General features: G+C 46.1%; 1 protein-coding gene across 2 annotated transcripts in view; it reads right to left on the reverse strand.

The window, feature by feature from the left end:
* The window catches only part of HNF1B (HNF1 homeobox B), a 58,243-nt gene extending 36,886 nt beyond the window's left edge, over positions 1–21,357 (reverse strand). The window contains exons 1-3 of one of the 2 annotated variants that reach the window (XM_065418277.1): positions 21,014–21,357; positions 6,909–7,108; positions 1,636–1,822 (exon numbers count right to left, since the gene is read on the reverse strand). In XM_065418277.1, the coding sequence (XP_065274349.1) occupies positions 1,636–1,822; positions 6,909–7,108; positions 21,014–21,357 (731 nt within the window). Of the gene's footprint in view, positions 1–1,635; positions 1,901–6,908; positions 7,109–21,013 lie in introns of both variants that reach the window. The other variant, XM_065418276.1, reaches the window with a different exon arrangement.
* Between the last annotated feature and the right edge of the window lie 492 nt (positions 21,358–21,849).

Raw genomic sequence — 21,849 nt, forward strand, 5'->3', positions numbered from 1 at the left:
CACCTCTCGGTATTTATCCTCACTACACCCCGGTGAGATGGGGATTACGGCTCTGCCCTATTTTACAGGCATGGAGAGACGACGTGACCTGCCCGAGGTCCCCCAGGAATTCTGGGTGGGGGGAGAACAGGGAATTGAACACCTGTAACCCAAATCCCAGTCTAAGGCACTGGATGACCCTTCCTACTGCTTGCACCTTGCAGCTGTAGTTCCAACCCTGGCCAAGACCCATTAGGCCAAAGCAGCATATAAAAAAGTTAATAAAATCAAAGTAAATTCTCAGTGTCTGAGAACCCCAAGGAGCGGTTTGATTTTGTGCTGGGTGTAAAAATGGGCAAAGGGTTGGGCTGGTGGTGGAGTGGTGTAAAAGCAAAAAAAAAAAAAAAAACTAACAGGAAGGGAATTGCAATGCATAACAGTTTGTTAGCAAAAGTCAGGCTAACTGTAACCCTAATAACGCAAAATTTGTAAAAGCAAAAATTATGTAAGGCAAGTAAAAAAAAACTGTGTAAAAAGTTGTTGCAACCTTGTGTAAATAATGTGTAAATAATATTGCATATAAACTAAAGTCTAAACAAGCAAAAAAAACAAAATATCAAAATAACCTATGTATAAACAAAATGCAGCTGTTGCTCATTATTGTCTGTAACAAAAGGTATAAATGCTTGCTGTAATTGTTTACCTGTTAAAAAAACTGTTTAGCTCTCTCCCTCTATGCAATTGCTTAAAAAAATAAAGTATCTAACTTGCTGTACCCAAACAAAAAGTAAAAACTTTGTTATTCTCCAACAGTGGTTCGGATTTTTCCAGCCCTCCTTAAACAAGGCTAAACTTGGCATTCGGGATGGGCACAAACCCAAACCCTGTGTGTGGATACCACTGAACTTGGAGACAGCTGGGATTCGGAGCCAAACTCTGTGGCCCGTATAGGGCCCCGATCCAGCAGAGCCCGTACACGGCTAGTTCAATGGTAAACACTTGAATAGTCCCCTTGATTTTAGTGGAATTGCTTGTGTTTGGCTCCTCTTCTGGATCAGAGCTTCAATCAACAGAAATACGCACGCCAGCCTTGGGGAAGGTCTGATCCAAACCTTGCAGCTCAGGCCCATTGCATCTTCTTACAGGGAAGGAAAGAATTTATGCTCAGGCCAGGTCTGCACTTAAAATGTACCTCGGTATAATGACGTCACTCAGGGGTGTGAAAAACCCACACTCCTGAGTGACTCAGTTATACCGACCTACACCCCTGGTGTAGACAGCGCTACGTCGCTGGGAAGGCTTTCCCCGTCGATACAGCCCCCGCCTCTCGTGGAGGTGAATTAACTATGCTGACGGTCTCCCGATGCCGCTGCAGCGTTTTAAGTGTAGACCTGCCCTCAGAGAGAATCGTGCAGAAGGGAAGGGATGGAACGTCTTTTCCAGGATCCCATAGTCATTTATCCCTGGAGCCAGGCTCCTGTTAAGTATAGCAGATTCCCTCTCTCCAACAGTGCCTACTAGAAGCCTAGGACCATAGGGATTTGGGCTCCCTTAGCTTGTTTGTATTTTTAAACAAAAGCTCTCCAATTAATTGAGAGACAATGGAGCTGGGGGGGGAGGACAATATTCTCTTGAGCCAGCCCAGTGCCATTTTACCTGTTACATTCCTCCACTAAGGCTTCCCTTTCCTCCTTGCTAGGGTTCTTTTGCCGGTCATAGGCTTGGTACAAGATTTGTTGCGAGGCCGGCCCCCATTTGAATCGATTCCGTCGCATCTTCTTGCTGGGAGTTTCAGAGCAGGTGTCCTCGAGCTGGCCCGTGCCCTGGTTCTGCTGATTGAACTCTGGAAAGAGAAACAGCAGCTGATCCTGACTGCTTTTGTCTGTCATATTTCCAGAACCCTGGACTGTCTGGTTGAATTCTGAAAGAGAAAGGAGCAGATTTGATCTGGCCTATAGCCACTGCCACTCAGAAAATAACCTGCATTCATATTCATATTGTCACATTGTTTCCTTGTGCTCCCCCATCTGCCTCCCTGTATCCACTTGCTGTCTGTTTTATACTGAAATTGTAAGCTCTTTCAGCCAGGGGCGTTTGTACAGCGCCTAGCACCAGGGGGTCCTGGTCAGTGGTTGGGGCTCTTAGCCGCCACCACAATACAAATAAATAATAAATAAAAATAACAATAGATTTTAAGATCAGGAGGAACCATCTAGTCCAGCCTCCTGCATAACACGGGCCAGAGAATATCACCCAGTGATTGCTGCATTGACGCCAATTGCTTTGCTTTGTTTGTTCGCAAAGTTGCGTGAACAATTTTGAGACCCAGTACACTACACACCAGCCACACATACCCCACTGCCATCAACGGAAAGGTCAATACATTTATCCTTGGATGTGAGAGACTGGGGCTGGCTAATCACTTCAGTCTGTGCCATTGATCTCTTCTGCTAAAGAGCCTTAGCAGGACTGCAATTTGAAACAATAGGCAATTTATTTGCAGGCAGCAATCTGGATACCAGCAGGATCAGAGAGGGAACCCACTTCTCCCTGCCTTTCCCAAATCCACCCACGCCCTCGCAATAAAAAACATGAAACACAGACTTGTGAACAGCCCTGGCACAAAACCGTGTACGAAGACCGAGGTTGGCACTTTAGGGCAACTCCCGGACACCTTTTAATGGACCCTCTCTTGGGTGAGCAGCTCACAGCTGTTTGCAACTTTGATACCTTTTAGACTGGTTTAAGTTACCCTTCAGACAGGCTTCCCCAGAGTTCCAGTCTCCACACCCCGTCCTGCACTCAGCGACGACACCAGTGCCAATCCAGGATAGCTACCGGCTTCAGTGGGGGTGCTCTGGATTGACATGAATGTAGCTGAGCACTAAACATACCCTCTATTTCAATGTTTTAGATAGAGCCATCAGTGCACTTTACAGATTATTACCCTGGCGGGAAGGGGGACATAGGGAGTGGCTTGTGGTTAGGACACATTAAAGGAAGGCTGGCAATTTGGGTCCTAGTCACTCCTCTTATCCGTGCCTCAGTTTCTTCTCTCAGCTGGGTGCTGTGAATCAGATCAGTAATGTTTCAGAGGGGCTCCATTGCGCAAACATAAATAAATAGCCAACCTCTCAAAAATGGAGCCGATATCAACTCGAGAGAAAGGCGCCAAGTGCAATCTCAGGTAAGTCCCTCAGTCTCTCTGTGCCTCAGTTCCCCCCAGCGCCCACCATTTGTCTGTCTTGAGGGTGAGCTCTCCAGGGCAGGGACTGTCTCTTACGAGGTGTAGGGGTTCTTCCATCGCTGTAGTAAATCCACCCCTCCGAGAAGCCGTAGCTAGGTGGATGGAAGAATTCTTCGGTCCACCTAGCAGTGTCTACGCTGGAGCATCGCTCAGTTTATTTACATGGCACAGGGCGAGACATTTTTCACAGCTCTGAGCAATGTAGTTAAACCGTCCTAACGTTGTAGTGTAGACCAGCTCCACGCAAGGGCCTTAAGATGCTACAAGTATATAGTACTAATCAAGTAGCCATGGGCTAATCTGAAAGGGTCAGTTGTTCCACTCGAAGTTCAGAGAAAGCATCCAAGGATTTGGAAGATTCTCTGTCCAAACCTCTTAGGTTTGCAAAGCCAGACTGGAAATCTTACGAGACCAGGTTCTCTCCCCACTGCTCCAAGCGGGAGCCTGGAAGTGCAGAGTCCCAAGACAATGAACAACGACTGCAGGTGGGAAGTTCAGAATTTTTGGCAGCTCCGAGAAGGTTCGGTAGGGCACAGGTCCAACTTTCCCCTAATATGTGACTTTTCCATAAGCTTCACCTCTCCCTCTTGCGATTGCTGCTAATCTGCGAAATGCCTTCCCAGGCCTATGCCAAGACACAGCCACAGATGCATGTTCTAAAATGATTATGGATATGTATGAGGCTCCTTGAGCTGTGTGGCAGCTCCCTTAATGAGAAGGCACATGCAGGCCATACATATTCATGGCCTGGCTTTCTGTGTCTGCGTGTACTTGTTCAGGGCGGGATTCTGTGAACTTAGGCTAATACATTATGAGTTAGGCAGTCAGACTTCAAAGATCCCCCCCGAATCCTGCCTCTCTTTGTTCCTAAATAACTCCCCACCTTTGATACAGCTCAATTTCAAATTAATAGGAAACAAACACACTCCTCCAGCAATAAGGAAGCTTAAATCAACTCATGTATGCGGCGGGATCGCCATTTCCAAAACTGAACACCTTGGGCAATGCAGCACAGCAGAGGCATGAGGCGAACGGGTGACCTTCCACGCCTGCCTGCCACGGAGCTGGGGCCTGTCAGCACAGCCGTAAAGGGAGATTGATGGCAGGTTTTATTATTCTCAGTTTTGCAGGGAAATTCTCCCTCTTTTTATAATAGCTTTTCCCTTGGGACAACAAGAGAAGCAGAAAACAGAGGCCAAGGTTGGAGCAGGGGGTTGGTTTTTTTCCTCTAGGTGGATTTTCAAAGCACTGACATTCAGTTTGAAAGACTTTCTGGAGTCCCTATCTTCCTGAAATAGAATGATACTCCATCCCGTTGGGAGGACAGGTGCTGAACTACTTTTTAAGACATAGTTTAGGGCCCTTGACTCACATGGATAGCCCCAATTGGATTCAATGAGATGAACTGCAGAAGTAAGGACTAATTACATGAGTAAAGTAAAGGTCTGTGGGGCCATTGAACTCAATGAACACAAGCTAGATTGGGCCCTCCCCTTGTAGATTTGGGTTGTTAAAGGAGGCCATAGGAACAACCTGAAACTTTTCTGCATTCTTCATTGCCTAAGCATCACTGAAGGAAACATCGAAATGCAGCATCCAGGAATTTTAGGAGTTTTTGTTTTAAAAAGGGACACCATCCTTTAAAAGGAATGCTGGAGGAACCACTATTGTCCTTCCATATATTGCTACTAACTTAGCCTTAGATCATTAAAGCAAAGAATTTTAAAATGCTAATTAACTTTCCACCACTTGGGCTGGCTGCTTGCTTCATTTAGTTTTGTACTTCATTTTGTTTGGACAGTGACATCAGAATAGTCAATAACTAAGCCACCCAGTCCCTTGCCCTGTCCATGCAGCAAAGTTCTCTTTCTTACTTTCAGCCCATCACCCCAAACGACCCCCAAAATCATCTCCCTCCTTCAAACATGTGCAAATTCACATGCCCCAACTTACTGATCACTTAAAGTTATGCATATTTACTTCTAGGATCTAATCCCATTCACATTGAATTCAGTGACAAATCCCACCAATGGGATCAGGATCAGACGTCATCAGTCGATCCCGCTGCTATTTTTTGTTCCTGGTCTCTTGATAGCCGGCCGTATCAAATGCTTTACTAAGATCCAAATAGGTCATGTTCACTGAGCTCCCTTCACCTGCTGACTCTAATTCTATCACAAACTAGCCAGTTTCTCTGGCAAGGCCTATTCTTTGTGGGTGAAATTCATCAGTTTCAGCACCATTTAAAGTCCCACTTAAACCCTTAAGCTTAAGGTTTGCTCAATTGCACTTCTGCACAAGGGTTGAGTCTCACCATAGAAACCCACGCACATTATTGCTCTTTGTTCCATTAGCCAAGATATTAAACTTTCCGATTCTCATGCATTAGCACAAGGCTGTACCCGCTGTAACACTGCAGAGGGATGTTTAAATTCAAGCTAAAAACCACAGCTGATTTCAATGATTTTTTTTAAATTGACAACTATATTTCTATCAATATACTAAAACTACAATTTTTGTCCAAGGTATTTGTCATTGCCCCTTTAAGAATCCAGGGGAAGATTCCTAACAGCCCGGCAAACATGATAAGAACACTACAGCTAGAGTATTGGAAAATACTGCCCCCAAAAGATTTCCTCAAATAGTCACATTTCTGAAAAAACAGATTTTCTTCTGATGTGTTCCTGTCCCCTTTTTTAAGAGTTCATTTCCCACAAATACTGTTGCAAATAAATTCACTGATTGGAACATCCAGGGCAACAGCAAGTTTGAAGCAAGTGTTATAAAAATATTCTGAGGCCCTAATTCAGAAAGATACTTATGCATTTGCCTAACTAAGCACATGACTAACCTCACTGAAGCTGCTGGGACTCAGAAACAAGCTACAGACCCAGGATTATTTGAAGAAAATATTCCCCACATATTTGTGAATAATGAATAAGTGTGAGAAGCTGCAGACAGAGGCAAAAGTCACCTAAATCAGGTGTTCCTTATGAATTGTTTGTCTGGTTCTAATTGTCACACATACATGGGGCAATAAAGTGATTTTAATGGGGGCTACATGGAAGTTGAACATTGCTGCTCAGTGGGCTTCAGTGTATTTCTTATGGGCTTTTTAAAAAAAATGTTGTACTTGGACGCATCTTTTTTTTTTAAATTTTATGCAGTAAAGTTACAAACAAACCACCAAAAATGCAGTATAATGCTTTGATCAATGGCACTACCAAGGAACTGTGGCGGTCACATGGACAGCTAAATCAGGACGTTATGCATGCTTCAAGACATGAAATGTCTCAGTAAGACAATAAGCTCTGATTTGAGCATGGAAAAAAAAAAGGGATAATTCATTTTCTACCTGCTTCATTTCACTGACAGACTGAGAATATTTGATACAGAAACCACTGAGAGACTCAAGCCCCGATTCAGCAAAGCATTTGATCACAGTTAACCTTAAGCATGTAAATCCATGCCTATGCAGCAAAACACTAAGCACATGCTTGACTTTAACCATGTGGCCCTATTAAATCAGGGGTTTAAAGCCAAATGTGTGCTTGATTGGACCGAGGTATCAATAGAAACACGAAGCCCCATTACACAGTTACTTTTCAGAGCAGATCTGCACATTAACGAGCTGCGGCGAGAAGGCTGGAAGGAACAAGGACATCTAGAGCAGACTACTTACGTCTGAGAATCTCCCTCTGCTTCCGGACGTACCACGTGTAGAGTGCTGCCCGCTTCTGCGTTTTCATGGGTGTTCCCTTGTTGAGGTGCTGGGAGAGGTGAGACTGATTCAGGCCTGTGACATCCACCACCTCCCTCTGGGGGATGTTGTGCTGCTGCATGTAACCTTTGATCATTTTTGCAGCCCGCCAGGGGTCCTCGCTACAGGGGGAAACAAACAGTTAGTTTGGTCTGGGGGAGGTGCCCAGGGTAAGCTTATTCCAAATGACAAAAATCTCAGGCTGATTGCTAAGAATCTATTACTAATCGGATGGCAGCATTAGGCCTTTTGAATGCACGAGTGAACCCAGAATCCATTACAGGTGGGCACCCAAAAATCCACAACAGGATTTCCTTTCAGTTGCCTAAGGTGGGCAGTTTTACTGATGATGGATCGGCCTCCTTAAAAATCACTCTATCCATGAACCCAGCACAAAGACAGATCCCCACCCTGCTCCCCTGGAAGACACTTCACTCCAAAGGGGGCAGGATCAGTCCCTTAATCTGAATCTGAGCCACAAATTTACTCCTTCCGGTCACATCCCACTTCCCATAGGAATAACCTCAGCTGGGTGAAAAGTAAATTTGATAATGTTGCCCAGTGGTTAAAGCAAGGGACCGAGAGTCAGGAATTCTAAGTTCCATTCCCAGCTTCACCACTGTCAAGCCGCCTAATCTCGGTCTGGGGCTCAGTTTACTCACTGGTAAAATAGAAATAAAACTTGCTTGCTTCACAGGGATGTTGCAAGGCTTAATTAAGCATTTTGAGATCCATCATCCTTGGATTAAAGGTCCAATAGAAGCATTAAGTAGGAGTAGTAGTAATAGTAATAATAATCACTCCCCTTGATATGTATGAACAACATAACATGTTCCATAATGGGAGTTCCCTACATAAACACAGCAGATAGTGAAGACTTCTAATTTTGTGACAATTGGACATTTTTCTTTTTACCTAGCCTCTGTTCTATGCTCTTTCACGCTGCATTAATGAGTTATCCCCAAAAGAACTGAAGATCGTTTGGAGTGTTACACCAAAGAACGTAGCCTTTGTTGAGACCCAGACCTTAACAGCTTTAAGGTGCTTTACAAATTACATCCAACAATAGCTTTATAATGGTAAATATTTTAGCCCTTAATTAATAGTGAGACTCACAACTTACTCCTAAACCCTCCTATGATCCGGCTGCCTTCTCCAAAACCCGAGTAAAGAGATAGGCTGAGCAGATGCTTCACAACTCTGGGAGACCAAGACGGGGAAGAACTTGTGAAAGTTTGCTTCAAATCAGAGCGGATATTTGGACTTGGATCTGAAAAGCCCAATTCGGAGGACCTTCAGGGCACATTGCAAAGTTCATGTTCCCCCCCAGGCTTTTAAAATCAGGATGGGAGAAATTATAAGCTTGGAGAATTTTAGGAGGGAGAAGGTGATTTGAGCTTCTGAGTTCCCTCTGTAGAAGGTTATATTGAATTGTAGTGCTGCACTTTAATTATAGTTGGATATGAAGACCCCAATTCTTCAATGGATTTAGGCACATGCTTAACCTTATCCACTCTCAATAGTTCCCTTGGAGTCAACCGGGCTACTCACAGTGCGTAAGCAGTGTTGCCAGCTGTTACAGATGTTATCACAAATTTTGTGACATTTATTGTTTTCTTCCCTTAAATTCTCAGCTCCTGGAGTAAGTGATTATGGGAGAATCTCAGCTTTCATTTACAAAAGTCATATTTTTAGCCCTCATGGTAGCAGAGGGAAGCCCGAAAACAGGAGCCAAATACACCCTTAAGATTCAAAAACCAGAAGACAAATTTATTATTTTTTAAAATCTGATTCTTTTTGAGCCACAGCTCATGATTTGTAATGCTTGGGCTTTGCAAGTGTATCAATATTTGCAGGATCAGGACCTGATTTTAATGTATTTTTAAATTATTTTCAGGGCACCTCCTTGGCCAGGCATTCTTTTTTGGGGTGCATATAATTCTAACTAAATAATAAATACATTATATGGTAAATACTGCTAAATCTGCAAAGGGTAGCTGTTGTAAAGACAGGTTAATATGCAAAAATACATTTCAATTATTTAAGATGATTGGATTTATTTTTATAGACAAGGATAGACGGTGAATTAAAAGGAAGTGCTTTATGCTGAAAAATCATTTTTGATCATGAACTTGGTCACAGTTGTGCACTAAAATAATGAGATATTCTAATATTTTACTTGGAATAACCATCCAACTGCATTTTCAGTTCATTTGTTATTTTGGATCCTTCAACTTGTCAAGGAAAAAAAAAATCCCATAGATTCTTACCTTTTGTCCTGAAAGCAGCTTGAAAACAAAGCTACTGGTAACCAACATGAAAGTGAGTTCGGAAAAATATTGTTATAATAGTGCACTTTTCCCTCGTTTCCCCTCTAAAACAATAACTATTTGATTTAAAGAGATGCTGTCAGGCCCAATCCTGCTTTCTCAAAGTACTGAAAATTCGCACTGATTGTTCCGTGTTCGTACAGCACCTAGCACAATGGGGTCTTGGTTCATGACTGGGGCTCCTAGGTGCTATGATAATAAAAATAACATAAAAAATAATAAATAAAATAATAATAAGAAGAGTTTGGGGTGTATTGATTATGGAATGCAGGATCCAAACACAGTTTAGTAGACTCAAAATTTGACACCCTACCCCTTAATTTTGCTACAGCCATTAATAAAGTCCCTCCAATTATTTTGGTGACTTTTTCAAAAGGAGTACATCTGTGACATTTTCCCTACATATTCATTCATTTCTATGACACCAGTCATCGTGGTATGTATTATACATACATGCACCTTGTTATTATTGTACCAGTGCTTTGGAATCCCAGTCTAGGCGCTGTACAAACAGAGAACGGAAAGGTGGGCCCTGTCCCCAAGCGATACGCTGCCACAGCCTAGCACTGAAGGACAGCCCTCCCCAATAACAAACGTGGGCGCACATATGATGGCGGAAAACGTTTCTAGTCAAACAGATTTTGGTTTCTAAGGGTTTGTTACAAACAGTGTCAAATTAAATTATATGATTGTAAATGATGTTCAAAGTCCATTTAAACAGAATTGGACTGAGGCAATCTACACATCAGTGAAATATAGAAAAAACTCATGTCTAGAAATACAGAAAGACCCAGAACATACATAAGGTGGCTTGAAAGTGGCATCTCATTGATAGGCAACTGTAATTACCGTAATTAAATGATTTTTCAGAACTTGCTGACTTTGCTCTATATCAGGGTCCTTTTTCTTTCTGAGCCCCCCCCCCCCCCCCCCAGGCTATAAAAACTTCATGGCCCACCTGTGCCACAACAACTATTTTTCTGCATATCCAGTAGATTAAAAGCCGGAGCCACGTTAGGGGGTAGCAAGCAGGGCAATTGCCTGGGGCCCCACGCCACAGGGGCCCCACAAAGCTAAGTTGCTCAGGCTTCAGCTTCAGCGCCAGGTGGTGGGGCTTGGGGCCCCAGGCTTCTGCCCCACATGGCGGGTCTTGAACTTTCCGCCCTGGGTTCCAGTAAGTCTAATGCTGACCCTGCTTGGCAGACCCCCCTGAAACCTGCTCATGGCCCCTCAGGGAGCCCCAGCCCCCTGGTTGAGAACTGCTGCTCTATATTTCATGCCATGTCCTCAAACCTGTAAAAACCCGGGCAGGGAAGCATAGTTCAATTGAACTATTCCCATACGTTGAGTTACTCATGTGCTTACGGGGTCAATCCTGCAAACACTTAATTGTAGCAAACACCATTACATTAGGGTTGTGACAGAGTTCCAGGTCCAGACCATCTGGGGAAATCTTCATTCGTGATGCAGAAAACCAAGCTGCCCCATTCCCCCAACATAAAAATGGTAGAGTCAAATCTGATTTGTATTATCTGCAAGTGGGGCCAATGAAATCAGTGGGAAAGACAATCAGGACTCTAGGGCCACTGTCAGCACTTCTCCTGCCTCCCATCATTCTCCTACAGAGGCATTTGTCCTGCGCTTCTCATCCCTAATATCTTGGGTGACATCCTCACATTTCTTATACTTCAGCAACAGAGGTGACACATTCCCCCCAAAGCTTACAGGAATAGTCACTTGAATTAAAGAGGATAATAACTGGCTTGCCCCAACTGTGTCTGCATCACGTTCCACTTATAGTTTAGCAAGCGAGAATACTGGCAGAAATATTCACCTAAGCACTAAGCTTTAAGTCAGTACTAGAGACTTTTTTCAGAAAGTGAGTTTGGAACTTCACCACCTCCACCACCAACTGGATTTTAAGGGTTACACTAATCCAGCCAGTGAACAGAAACAATGCTACATGACCTGCCTCCAGTCAGCACTAGCCAAAATATCTCAAATGTTGAACACCCAAGTGAAATGCTTGCAAAACAAACAAATGAGCAAGCAAACAAACCAAACAACAAAAAACACCCTACCAACCAAGGATCATCTGTGGAAAGGGTTCAGTGAAGAATTTTGAATCGTGAATACATGGGGGGGGGGGGGAGGGAGAGGAATCTCTTATGAAGAGAAAGAAATCTATTCAGTCAATTATTCCCTACAGATTATTGTGCAGTTCTACCTGGCTCTGTGCTGTCATCACCACTGCCCCTAGCTATGGGAAGACTGAGTCCTAAGAGGTTCCTATTAGCAAAGTTCAGATGGTGCTGGCTCTCCCCAGTTTATTCCTTTGTTATGGGTCACCTCTCTCCCTGTATGATCAAGGTGATCCAGAAGCAGTCTGTCTTGGTTCAAATCCACATTAATCTAGCCAGGTCTTTCCCACTCTGCCCGGGGATTACAGGTACACAGAGATCCAGAAAAACTGTTAACTACTCTGGTCACAGCCTCTATTCTTGACCTGGCTGGTTGTTGCTGGAAGTTGAATGTCTTCTCACAAGACTTGCCCTCCCTTGCTTCTGTGTTCCTCTAGAGGAATCATTTTATTGCACATATTTATTTAAAGATTCTTAAAGAGCTCATCATTTTAAGAGCTGGGTTCTATTTACCAAAGGCTAAGAGCATTCAAGATTATACAGAGAATTACCTATAAAGCTATGGCTACTGTAAGAGGCAAGAAAGCTTCATTGCTTTCCTGTTACCTCGGAAGATGACGAAGAGAGCAGGAAGTGACTCATATATACACTCTTATATTACACTTTTCATCCATCCATCTCAAACTGCTTTGTAAAGGAGGGCAGTATCACTATTCCCATCTTACAAAAGGGGACGCAGGGAGGGGAAGTGATTTGCCCATTGGTCACCAGGGCCGGCTCCAGCTTTTTTGCTGCCCCAAGCGGCGAAGCAGGGGGGAAAAAAATAGCTCTACCGCGCCGCTTCATTCTTTGGCGGCAATTCGGCGGCGGGTCCTTTGCTCCAACAGGGACTGAGGGACCCACTGCCGAATTGCCGCCGAAGACCCGGACGTGCCGCCCCTTTCCATTGGCCGCCCCAAGCAGCTGCTTCCTTTGCTGGTGCCTGGAGCCGGCCCTGACGGTCACACAAAAGGCCAGAGCCAGGAATAGGAACCCAGATCTCCCGAGTCCCAAGCCAGTGCTCTACCCACTAGACCACACTGCTTCCAATCCGTATACGGATTTTCTTCGGCTGTCATTGGCTTATCTCAGATGAATGATTTTATAAAATTACTGGACAATGAAGTTACTAAAATAGAGTAACTCAGCATTTCTAAGAGAAACTGGTTAACTTTGTACAGGTACTAAGTTAAGATAGATTTTCCGAGCCCAATCATTAACTGGTGTGAACGGAACATTTTCACCCCCACCACGAATCTGGACCGTAACTCCCTCCATGTGCGTAGCATTCTGTGTTTTTTTCAAAGCAGATAATGGGCCTGATCCTGCGTTCCTTGTCCACCCAACCCCTCCTATTGACGTCATCAGAAGCTCATCCCTAAGTAAAGATAACGAACAATAATTTGTCTGTGAATGCATGACCCAAACCAGGGCTTTTCTAAAACCATGCCTAACCTTCCGAGCGGAGGTTGTCTATTCATAGCTAAGTTGCATTGTTGATGTCACATGAAGCTTCTTTCCAAGGATTCTCTCCCTCTCTCACCCCCGCCCCTCCAGCCTTGAAAAGAGGTAAATAAAACTCGACAACATCCTCAGAGAAATATGCCAAGAATTTATACTCCTGGATTATAAACCAGGCTCTCTGCATAGACCATCTATCTAATCTGTATCTCTCGGTACACACGCAAAGGCTTAAAAGCTCCTAGGTGTGCTGTGTTCAGTCACCCCTTACCCTTTTATTTTAAACAGACTTCTTTATACTACATTGAAAGGCTGCCTCTACACCAACAGATATTCAGCCAGGCATTTCTCACCTCACCTTCCAGTTATAGGTGGATTTTTGCGCACCTCAGCAGCGGAGTGCATAGAGCGAATTCCTATTGTCTGCATGTAGCAGTCACATGTCCCCCTTAGCAGGAGTCATTCAACCGTCATTATTAATTATTATTATTATTATGTACTGAGGATAGCTCCAGCCATGTGCTGGGCACCATCCCAACGCTCAAGGACAATCACTGCTCCACAGAGCTCACAATCACAAATGGACAAGTAGGCCGAAGACAAGGGAAGTCACACAGCAAAAGGCAAGTTATAGGTAAGCCAAAGTCATTGTAAGCAGCATGGAAGAAGTGGGTCTTTAAGAGGATTTAAATTTGGACAGACTAGGAGCCTTGCAGATGTGGCTGCGCTATCCAGAAGGGGCCACACAGAAGAAGGCACAGCGGGGATTGGGCTAGAAACTATTATTCTCTGACCGGAGGTGGCAGGGGGACTACTACAGCGCCTGAGGCGAAACCCCACTGAAGTCAATGGAATCACAGCAGGGATGGGTTTAGTTCAGAGTAACTGCAGTGGTTGCTTATTCTTATACCCCAGCTCCCTCTCCAAGTACATGTGAGCAGCCATACTGGGTCAGACCAATAGTCCATGTAGCCCAGTGTCCTGTCTTCCAGCAGTGGCTGGTGCCAGATGCTTCAGAGGGAATGAAAAGAACAAGGCAATTTATCGAGTGATCCATCTCCTGTCTTCCAGTCCCACCTTCTGGCAGTCAGGGACACACAGAGCATGTGGTTGCATCCATGACCATCTTGGCGAATAGTCATTGATAGACCTAACCTCCATGACCTCAGCTAATTCAGTTTTGAACCCAGTTATGCTTTTGGCCTTCACAACATCCCCTGGGAATGAGTTTCACAGGTTGTGCACTGTGTGAAGAAACACTTCCTGTTGTTTGTTTTAAACCTGCTGCCTATTAATTTCATTGGGTGATTCCTGGTTCTTGTGTTATGTGAAGGGGTAAATAACAACACTTCCATATTTGTTTTCTCCACACTGCTCATGATTTTATAGACCTCTATCATGTCCCCCCACCTTAGTTATCTCTTTTCCAAGCTGAACAGTCCCAGTCTTTTTAATGTCTCCTCACATGGAAGCCGTTCCAGACCCTTAATCATTTTTGTTGCCCTTTTCTGTACTTTTTCCAATTTCGAATATATCTTTTTTGAGTTGCAGCAACCAGAACTGCACTCAGTATTCAAGGTGTGGGGTACCATGGATTTATAGAGTGGCATTATATTTACTGTCTTATCTATCTCTTTCCTAATGGTTCCTAACATTTTGTTAGTTTTTTGACTGCCACTGCACATTGAGCAGATGTTTTCAGAGCACTATCCACAATGACTCCAAGATCTCTTTCTTGAGTGGTAACAGCTAATTTAGACCCCATCATTTTGTATGTATAGTTAGGATTATGGTTTTCCAATGTGCATTACTTTGCATTTATCAACATTGGGCAACAAACTGGCAGATGAAATTCAATCACCCAGTTTTGTGAGATCCCTTTATAATTCTTCGCAGTTTGCTTTGGACTGTCTTCAGTAATTTCATATCTTCAAAAACTTTGCCATCTCACTGTTTAACTTTCTCCAAATCATTTATGAATATGTTGAACAGCACTGGTCCCAGTACAGATCCCTGCTATTTACCTCTCTCCACTGTGAAAACGATCCATTTATTCCTACCCTTTGTTTCCTGTCTTTTAACCAGTTACTGATCCATGAGAGGATCTTCCCTCTTATCCCATGACTGCCTACTTAGCTTCAAAAAGCATTTGGTGAGGAACTTTGTCAAAGGCTTTCTGGAAGTATCCACTGGAATGCCCTTGTCCACATATTTGCTGACATCCTCAAAGAATTCTAATAGATTGGGGAGGCATGATTTCCCTTTACAAAAGCCACGTGACTCTTCCCGGACATGTCCTGTTCATCTAAATGTCTGATAATTCTGTTCTTTACTATGGTTGAACCAATATGCCTAGTACTGAAGTTAGGCTTGCCAGCCTGTAATTGCCAGGATCACCTTTCTTAAAAATTGGCATGACATTAGTTATCCACCAGCCACCTGGTACAGAGGCTGATTTAAGTGATAGGTTACAGAACACTGTTAGTAGGTCTGCAATTTCATATCAGATTTCCTTCAGCACTCTTGGGTCAATACCACTAGGTCCCCGTGACTTATTACTGTTTAATTTGATCAATTTGTTCCAAAATCTCCTCTATTGACACCTCAAAATTTGGACAGTTCCTCAGATTTGTCATAATGGCTCAGGTATGGGAGTCTCCCTCACATTCTCTGCAGTGAAGAACAAATCAAAGAATTCATTTAGCTTCTCTTCAACAGCCAGTTCCTTCCTTTGCGTGCTCCTGTGGCACCTTGACCATCCAGTGGCCCCACTGATTGTTTGGCAGGCAGGCTTCCTGCTTCTGAGGTACTTAAATATTTATTATTCATTATTATTAGGAGTATGTATGTAGTTTCAGCCTCCATTATGGTGTTTTTTAAAAGTTTCCATGCTGCTTTCCGGCATTTTACTCTTGTGACTGTTCCTTTTAATTTCCATTTAACTAGCCTCCTCATTTTTGTGTAGTTCCCCTTTTTGAAGCTAAATGCCATTGGGATGGGTTGCTTCCCCCCCAGGATGTTAAATTCAATTACATTATGGTCGTTGTTACAGAGCAGTTCAGTTATATTCACTTCTTGGACCAGAACCTGTACACCACTTAGAACTAAATCAAAAATTGCCTCTTCCCTTGTGGGTTCCAGGACTAACTGCTTCAAGAAGCCGTCAATTATGGTGTCTAGAAACTTACTCTCTGCATCCCATCCTGAGGTGACATGTTCCTAGTCACTATTGGGAGAGTTGAAATCCCCCATTAATATTGGGGTTTTTGTTTTTATAGCCTCTCTAATCTCCTTGAGCATTTCACAATCACCATGATGGTCAGGTGATTGGCAGTGTACTCCTACTGCTTTCCTCTTATTATTCAAGCATTTCTAGCCAGACAGACTGTGGTACCATTTGATTCATTTGAAGATTTTTACTATATTTGATTCTAGGCATTCTTTCACATATAGTGCCACTCCCACACCAATGCAACCTACTCGGTCATTCCAATATATTTTGTACCCTGGTATTACCATGTCCCATTGGTTGTCATCATTCTACCAAGTTTCTGTGATGCCGTTTATATCAATATCCTCATTTAATACCAGGCACTCAAGTTCATCCATCTTAGTATTTAGACCTTGTGCATTTATATACAAACAATTAAATATTGACACATTTTGTATCTGCCTTCATGTGATGTAATTGAATGGGGATCTTTTTTGTTTGACTGTTTCCCTTCAGTTCCAGCCTGTACTTTATCAACTTCTATCCTCTCCTCTTTACTGGAATATAAAATCTCTCCTTTAATAAGTCCCCAGCTAAGGGATCCGTCTGTCCTAACCGTGTGCTCCTCCACACCTGTTGGCTTCCCCCAAGACCTTAGTTTAGAAACTCCTCTACAACCTTTTGAATTTTCTTGCTAGCAACCTAGTTCCTGTATAGGCTCCTCCTTTCCCAACAGGTTCCCGAATTCCTAATAAACTTAAATCCCTCCTCCCAATGCCATCATCTCATCCGCACATCAAGACCCTGCAATTCTGCCTGTCTAACTAACCCTGCATGCGGAACTGGAAGCATTTCAGAGAATGCTACCATGGCGATCCTGGATTTTAATCTCTTACCTAGCATCATAAATTTGGCCTCCAGGATCTCTCTTCTACCTTTCCCTATGTCACTGGTACCTACATGACCATGACCACAAAGGCTTCGCTTAGAGCAAACTGGGAGTTCTTTGCAATAGCCCCCTCAGGGAGGTGTGCCTGATCTTAAGAACATAAGAACAGCCATACAGTGTCAGACCAAAGGTCCATCTAGCCCAGTATCCTGTCTTCCGACAGTGACCAATGCCAAGTGCCCCAGAGGGAATGAACAGAACTGGTAATCATCAAGTGATCCATTCCCTGTCACCCATTCCCAGCTTCTGGCAAACAGAGGCTTGGGACACTATCCCTGCCCATCCTGGCTAATAGCCATTGATGGACTTATCCTCCATGAATTTATCTAGTTCTTTTTTGAACCCTGTTATAGACTTGGCCTTCACAACATCCTCTGGCAAGGAGTTCCACAGGTTGACTGTGTGTTGTGTGAAAAAAAATACTTCCTTTTGTTTGTTTTAAATCTGCTGCCTATTCATTTCATTTGGTGGCCCCTAGTACTTGTGTTATGAGAAGGAGTAAATAACACTTCCTTATTTACTTTCTCCACACCAGTCATGATTTTATAGACCTCAAATCATATCCCCCCTTAGTCGTCTCTTTTCCAAGCTGAAAAGTCCCAGTCTTATTAATCTCTCCTCATACAGCAACCATTCCATACCACTAATAATTTTTGTTGCCCTTTTCTGAAACCTTTTCCAAGGCCAATATATCTTTTTTGAGATGGGGCGACCACATCTGCACTCAGCATTCAAGATGTGGGCGTACCATGGATTTATATAGAGGCAATATGATATTTTCTGTCTTATTATCTATCCCTTTCTTAAGGATTCCCAACATTCTGTTCACTGCCGCTGCACATTGAGTGGATCCTGTCTGCACCAAAGGCAAGCTTTGAACTGAAAGGGCAAAATTCTGCCCCGAGTTATTGTCCATGCAAACCTACCAGCTTTAGTGGGGTTACACAGGTGTCACTGGGGGAGGGGGGCAGAATTCAGACCTTCATCTACTTTAGAAGAGGACAGGTGTAATGAGAGGAGCATGGGGTGGACTGTCACACACCTGAACTCTCCGGGGACCTAAATGGCAGGAGAGCACGCCAAGGCAAATGAAGATAGAGAGTGCAAATCTTGTCAGAAAACACCCTCAACACTACAGGGAAATTTTCTAGTCTGATCAATGCATCTTCACCAGTGTCATTGAGCTAAGTCATTTTTAAGGGAGTATTAAGCTAATCGGCCTTCTCCCCCCCTCATTTGTTTTGCCCCTGGTTATTGTCTCAGCTGTACAGATTGTAAAGTGTCTGCAGATGACATACAAGCCCTGTGCCTGGCACAACAGGGGCCCAGACTGGGGCACCACAACAGACACGACAAACAATTGGGTGCAGCAGATACACCTATACAGAGAATTCTAGTCCATTTGATCGAGGGCTTGGAGAGAGCGGGTGTTTCCCAAGGGGTGGAAAGGAGCTGTGGAGGTGGCTAGGTGAATCCCCGGCGGATAGATTGATTGAACGCTGCTGGAGTTATGCTGGATGGTTATTAGGTGTTGTTAGGGCTCCTGGAGGCTCTGTATTATTTAAATCAAGGGAACTGGACGTGCAATCTGTAGGCCTTGGGGACTACAGCTGGGTGCATTAGAAACACCCGCTTTGTACACAAACAAGAGGGAGCCTCCCGTGCATTTCCCCGCTGTGTCTCCCCGCCAGGTTTCGCTGGAAGCCCCGGGGCCGGGATTTCGCTGCCTTGCGGGAGTGCAGGCCCCGCTCTGGTACCGCAGCGCTCCCCCGACCCGACAGCCCCAGCTCCAGCGGGCTTCTGCTGAAGATACCCGGCTGTGAGGGGGGGGTCCTCCCCCTGCCCCAGGTCCCCCCCATGGCCGTGATGTCCTCCCCGCCCCCCCCCCAGAGGACAGCGCCCCATTCCCCGCCCCGCTGGCACCAGGCTCGCCAGGGACACGCGGCCAGGCTGGGGCAGCGGTACCTGGGCACGGCCCGCGGGGCGAGGAGGGGGGAGAAATCAACCCGATCCCCCCCCAGCGAGTCCCGACCTGGCCCTGCCCCTCTCCCTCCTTCCTTCGCCTGGCAGCGGCCGGAGCTGGGGTCCCGGGACCGGGCCCCCCGGCCGGGCTCCTTCCTTTCCTGGGCACCCTTTGAAGCGAGCCCGGCGCTGCGCGTGTTTATTTATTTAAGAGAAGGCCAAAAAAAAAAAAAAACCAACCACCCGACACCCGCGCCTGGGGTTTTCCTCTCCCCCCGCGGGCTGCTTTACAGCTTCGCCAATGAATAACCCGCCTCTCCCCGCAGCCCCGTGTGTATCTTTCGGTTGATGATTTATAGAAATAAATTAATAACACCCCCTGCTCCACGTGCGGCCGGCTGGGGTTGCCCCGGAACAGGCGGAGGGAAGAGCGCAGCCCGCGGGCGGCCCTCGGGTTGCTCCGGGCACAGCGGGCGCTGCCCAGAGCCCGGGCACTAGGGTGCAGGTAACGCCCGGGACGGGCCCCCTCTGCCTCCGTTCCGCCGCCCTCGGGCAACAAGCGCCAGCGCGGCCCAGAAGCGGGGAGCCCCCGCGGGGTCCAACTCCTCCCGCACCGCGCGGAGAGAAGTTTTCCGGCTCCTTCCGAAAGCAGCCCCGGGTAGCACAGAAATCCCCGGCTCCAGCCGCTGCTCCGCCTCTTTGGGAGCTCGCTAAGAACTGGCCCCGGCATGGGCCCATTTGCAACGCTTCGAAACCAAACCAGCCCCTGAAATACCCACTCCGAGCCGCCCATGCGGCCTCCCACCCGTGCCCGGGGATTTGGTCATCACACGGGTGGGTCTGGCTGTTTGCACGGGTATTTAGCCAGGGCTCAGTTACGCGAAGATCCTGCATTCGTTCGGCATCCGAATTAAGAGTAAAAAAAAAAGTGACCCTCGGACCGAAAAGCATTTTCTCAGCTCGCTTCTACGCTAAGAAACTGCAGCCTTCGGCTAGAGACTTTCCTGGTCTGTTCCAGTCCCTGGGGTTAATAAAGGGCCGGGCTGGGGTTAGTTGATATTTTGCTAACGAAAAAGAAACAATGAACGACGTGGATAATTAGTAACTAACTAACTAACTACCTTGACGGGGCAACAGAGCTCGGGGAAGCGTTTCAGCGTTTGATCAACATCCCCTGGCTAGCAGGCAAGAAACCGGCTCTCAACGCGCAAAGTTACTCCGAAGTTTGATTCCTTGGCTGGGCTCGCTCGGCAGTGCCTGGATCTGCTCAGAGCTCGTTTTTTATTTTCTTTTTACGTCCATCCTCAGATCTCCCCACCCCACCGCGAATCCACTCGGCAGGAGAGAACCCCAGAATCTGCACCTGACTGGTTGGCTACGGGTTATGGGGCTGCCCGGGTGTGGTTTAAAAGCGAGGTGTATGCAGGAGAAATAGAGTCGGGAAGGAGTTTTTAAGGGACTCTTTCAAATCTAGTTTTAAAATAGAACAAAGCCCATCGCCGCTGCCTCGGGTCTATTTTCTTCCTTTTTAAAGTTTAGTTTGAGGCGCCCAGCCCCCGCGGGTGGGCACAGATAGCCGCTCTGACAAAGTGGGGTTCAATGGAATACAGCATACAAAAAAACCCCACTCCGATTTACTTATTTACACGTGCCTCTCTGGGCCCGAGCCCTGCGCTCAGCACGCCAGGAGGCGAGGGCAGAAAGTGACCTGGCAGACGCGGGGGCTCCTGCTGCGTTTAGACGCGGTCAGAAATCGATTCCCTGGTCACCTGCTTGGGGGGGGGGGGAAGATGAGGGGCAAGTTCCCAGGGGCTGGGGTGACCTGGGTTTCAGAGTCCGCGGACTACGCTGCCTAGTGAACGAGAAGCGAGCCTTCATCCCACCTGGGCCTCTGGCTGCAGGGCTGGGGGGAGAAGAGGGAGCCCCGTTTGTACCTGATCATCCGATCCACCTCCGCTCTTTGCTCCACGGCCTCCTCCGTGTTGAGCGCCTGCAGCTCCCGGAGGATCTGCGGGGTGTCGAAGTCGTCCCCGTCCTCGGAGCCCTCGTCCCCGGACAGCTTGCCCTTGTTGTGGCCGTTGGTGAGGGTGTGGAAGACGGGCTTGCTGTCCGCCTCCGTCCCGCTGCCTGGGGACAGGGGCAGGTTCTCCAGCTTCACCCCGAAGCTGGTGGTGGGCACCATGTCCTCCAGGGCTTGGATCAACACCTCCTTGGTGACACCGGAGCTGAGGAGAGCGCTCAGAAGTTCCTGCTGCAGAGAGCTGAGCTTGGACACCATTTTACCAGGAGGGGAGAGAGAGAGAGAAGGGGAGGGGGGTAGGGGTGGGGTGGGGGGGGAGGGAAGGTAGGTTAAAAACACCCCAAAGTCTTAGATTCCCCCCGTGAGCCCCAGACACCTGCTCCTCCTCCGTGCCCTGGTGAATCTCCTTTGAGAGGGCTCGGCAGACCTCTACCTTGCCATGATCTCCTCCATTAGGCAATATAAGATATGCAAATCAGTGGGAAGGGAGAGTCATTCCTGCAGGATGCAAATGGAAAGGGGGGTAGTGGGTAAAGGGTTTGGGGGGGGCACAGAAGAGGAGCAGCTGCTCTGGGCCTGGATTTGACAGAGTTCGTTGCGTTTATACGGGTGGCTGAAACCTTTCGATTGGTTCTGTTTTTATCAGCCAAACTTTAGCTGAACTTTGGACTTGTTGGGCAAGGAGGCAGCCAGCCCCAAGTGCACCAGCTCCAGGCTTCTCCAGCAGCACTGGGGCTTGGGAGGCCAGGA

The sequence above is a fragment of the Emys orbicularis genome, chromosome 17 (assembly GCF_028017835.1).
Source record: "Emys orbicularis isolate rEmyOrb1 chromosome 17, rEmyOrb1.hap1, whole genome shotgun sequence".
NCBI lineage: Eukaryota > Metazoa > Chordata > Testudines > Emydidae > Emys > Emys orbicularis.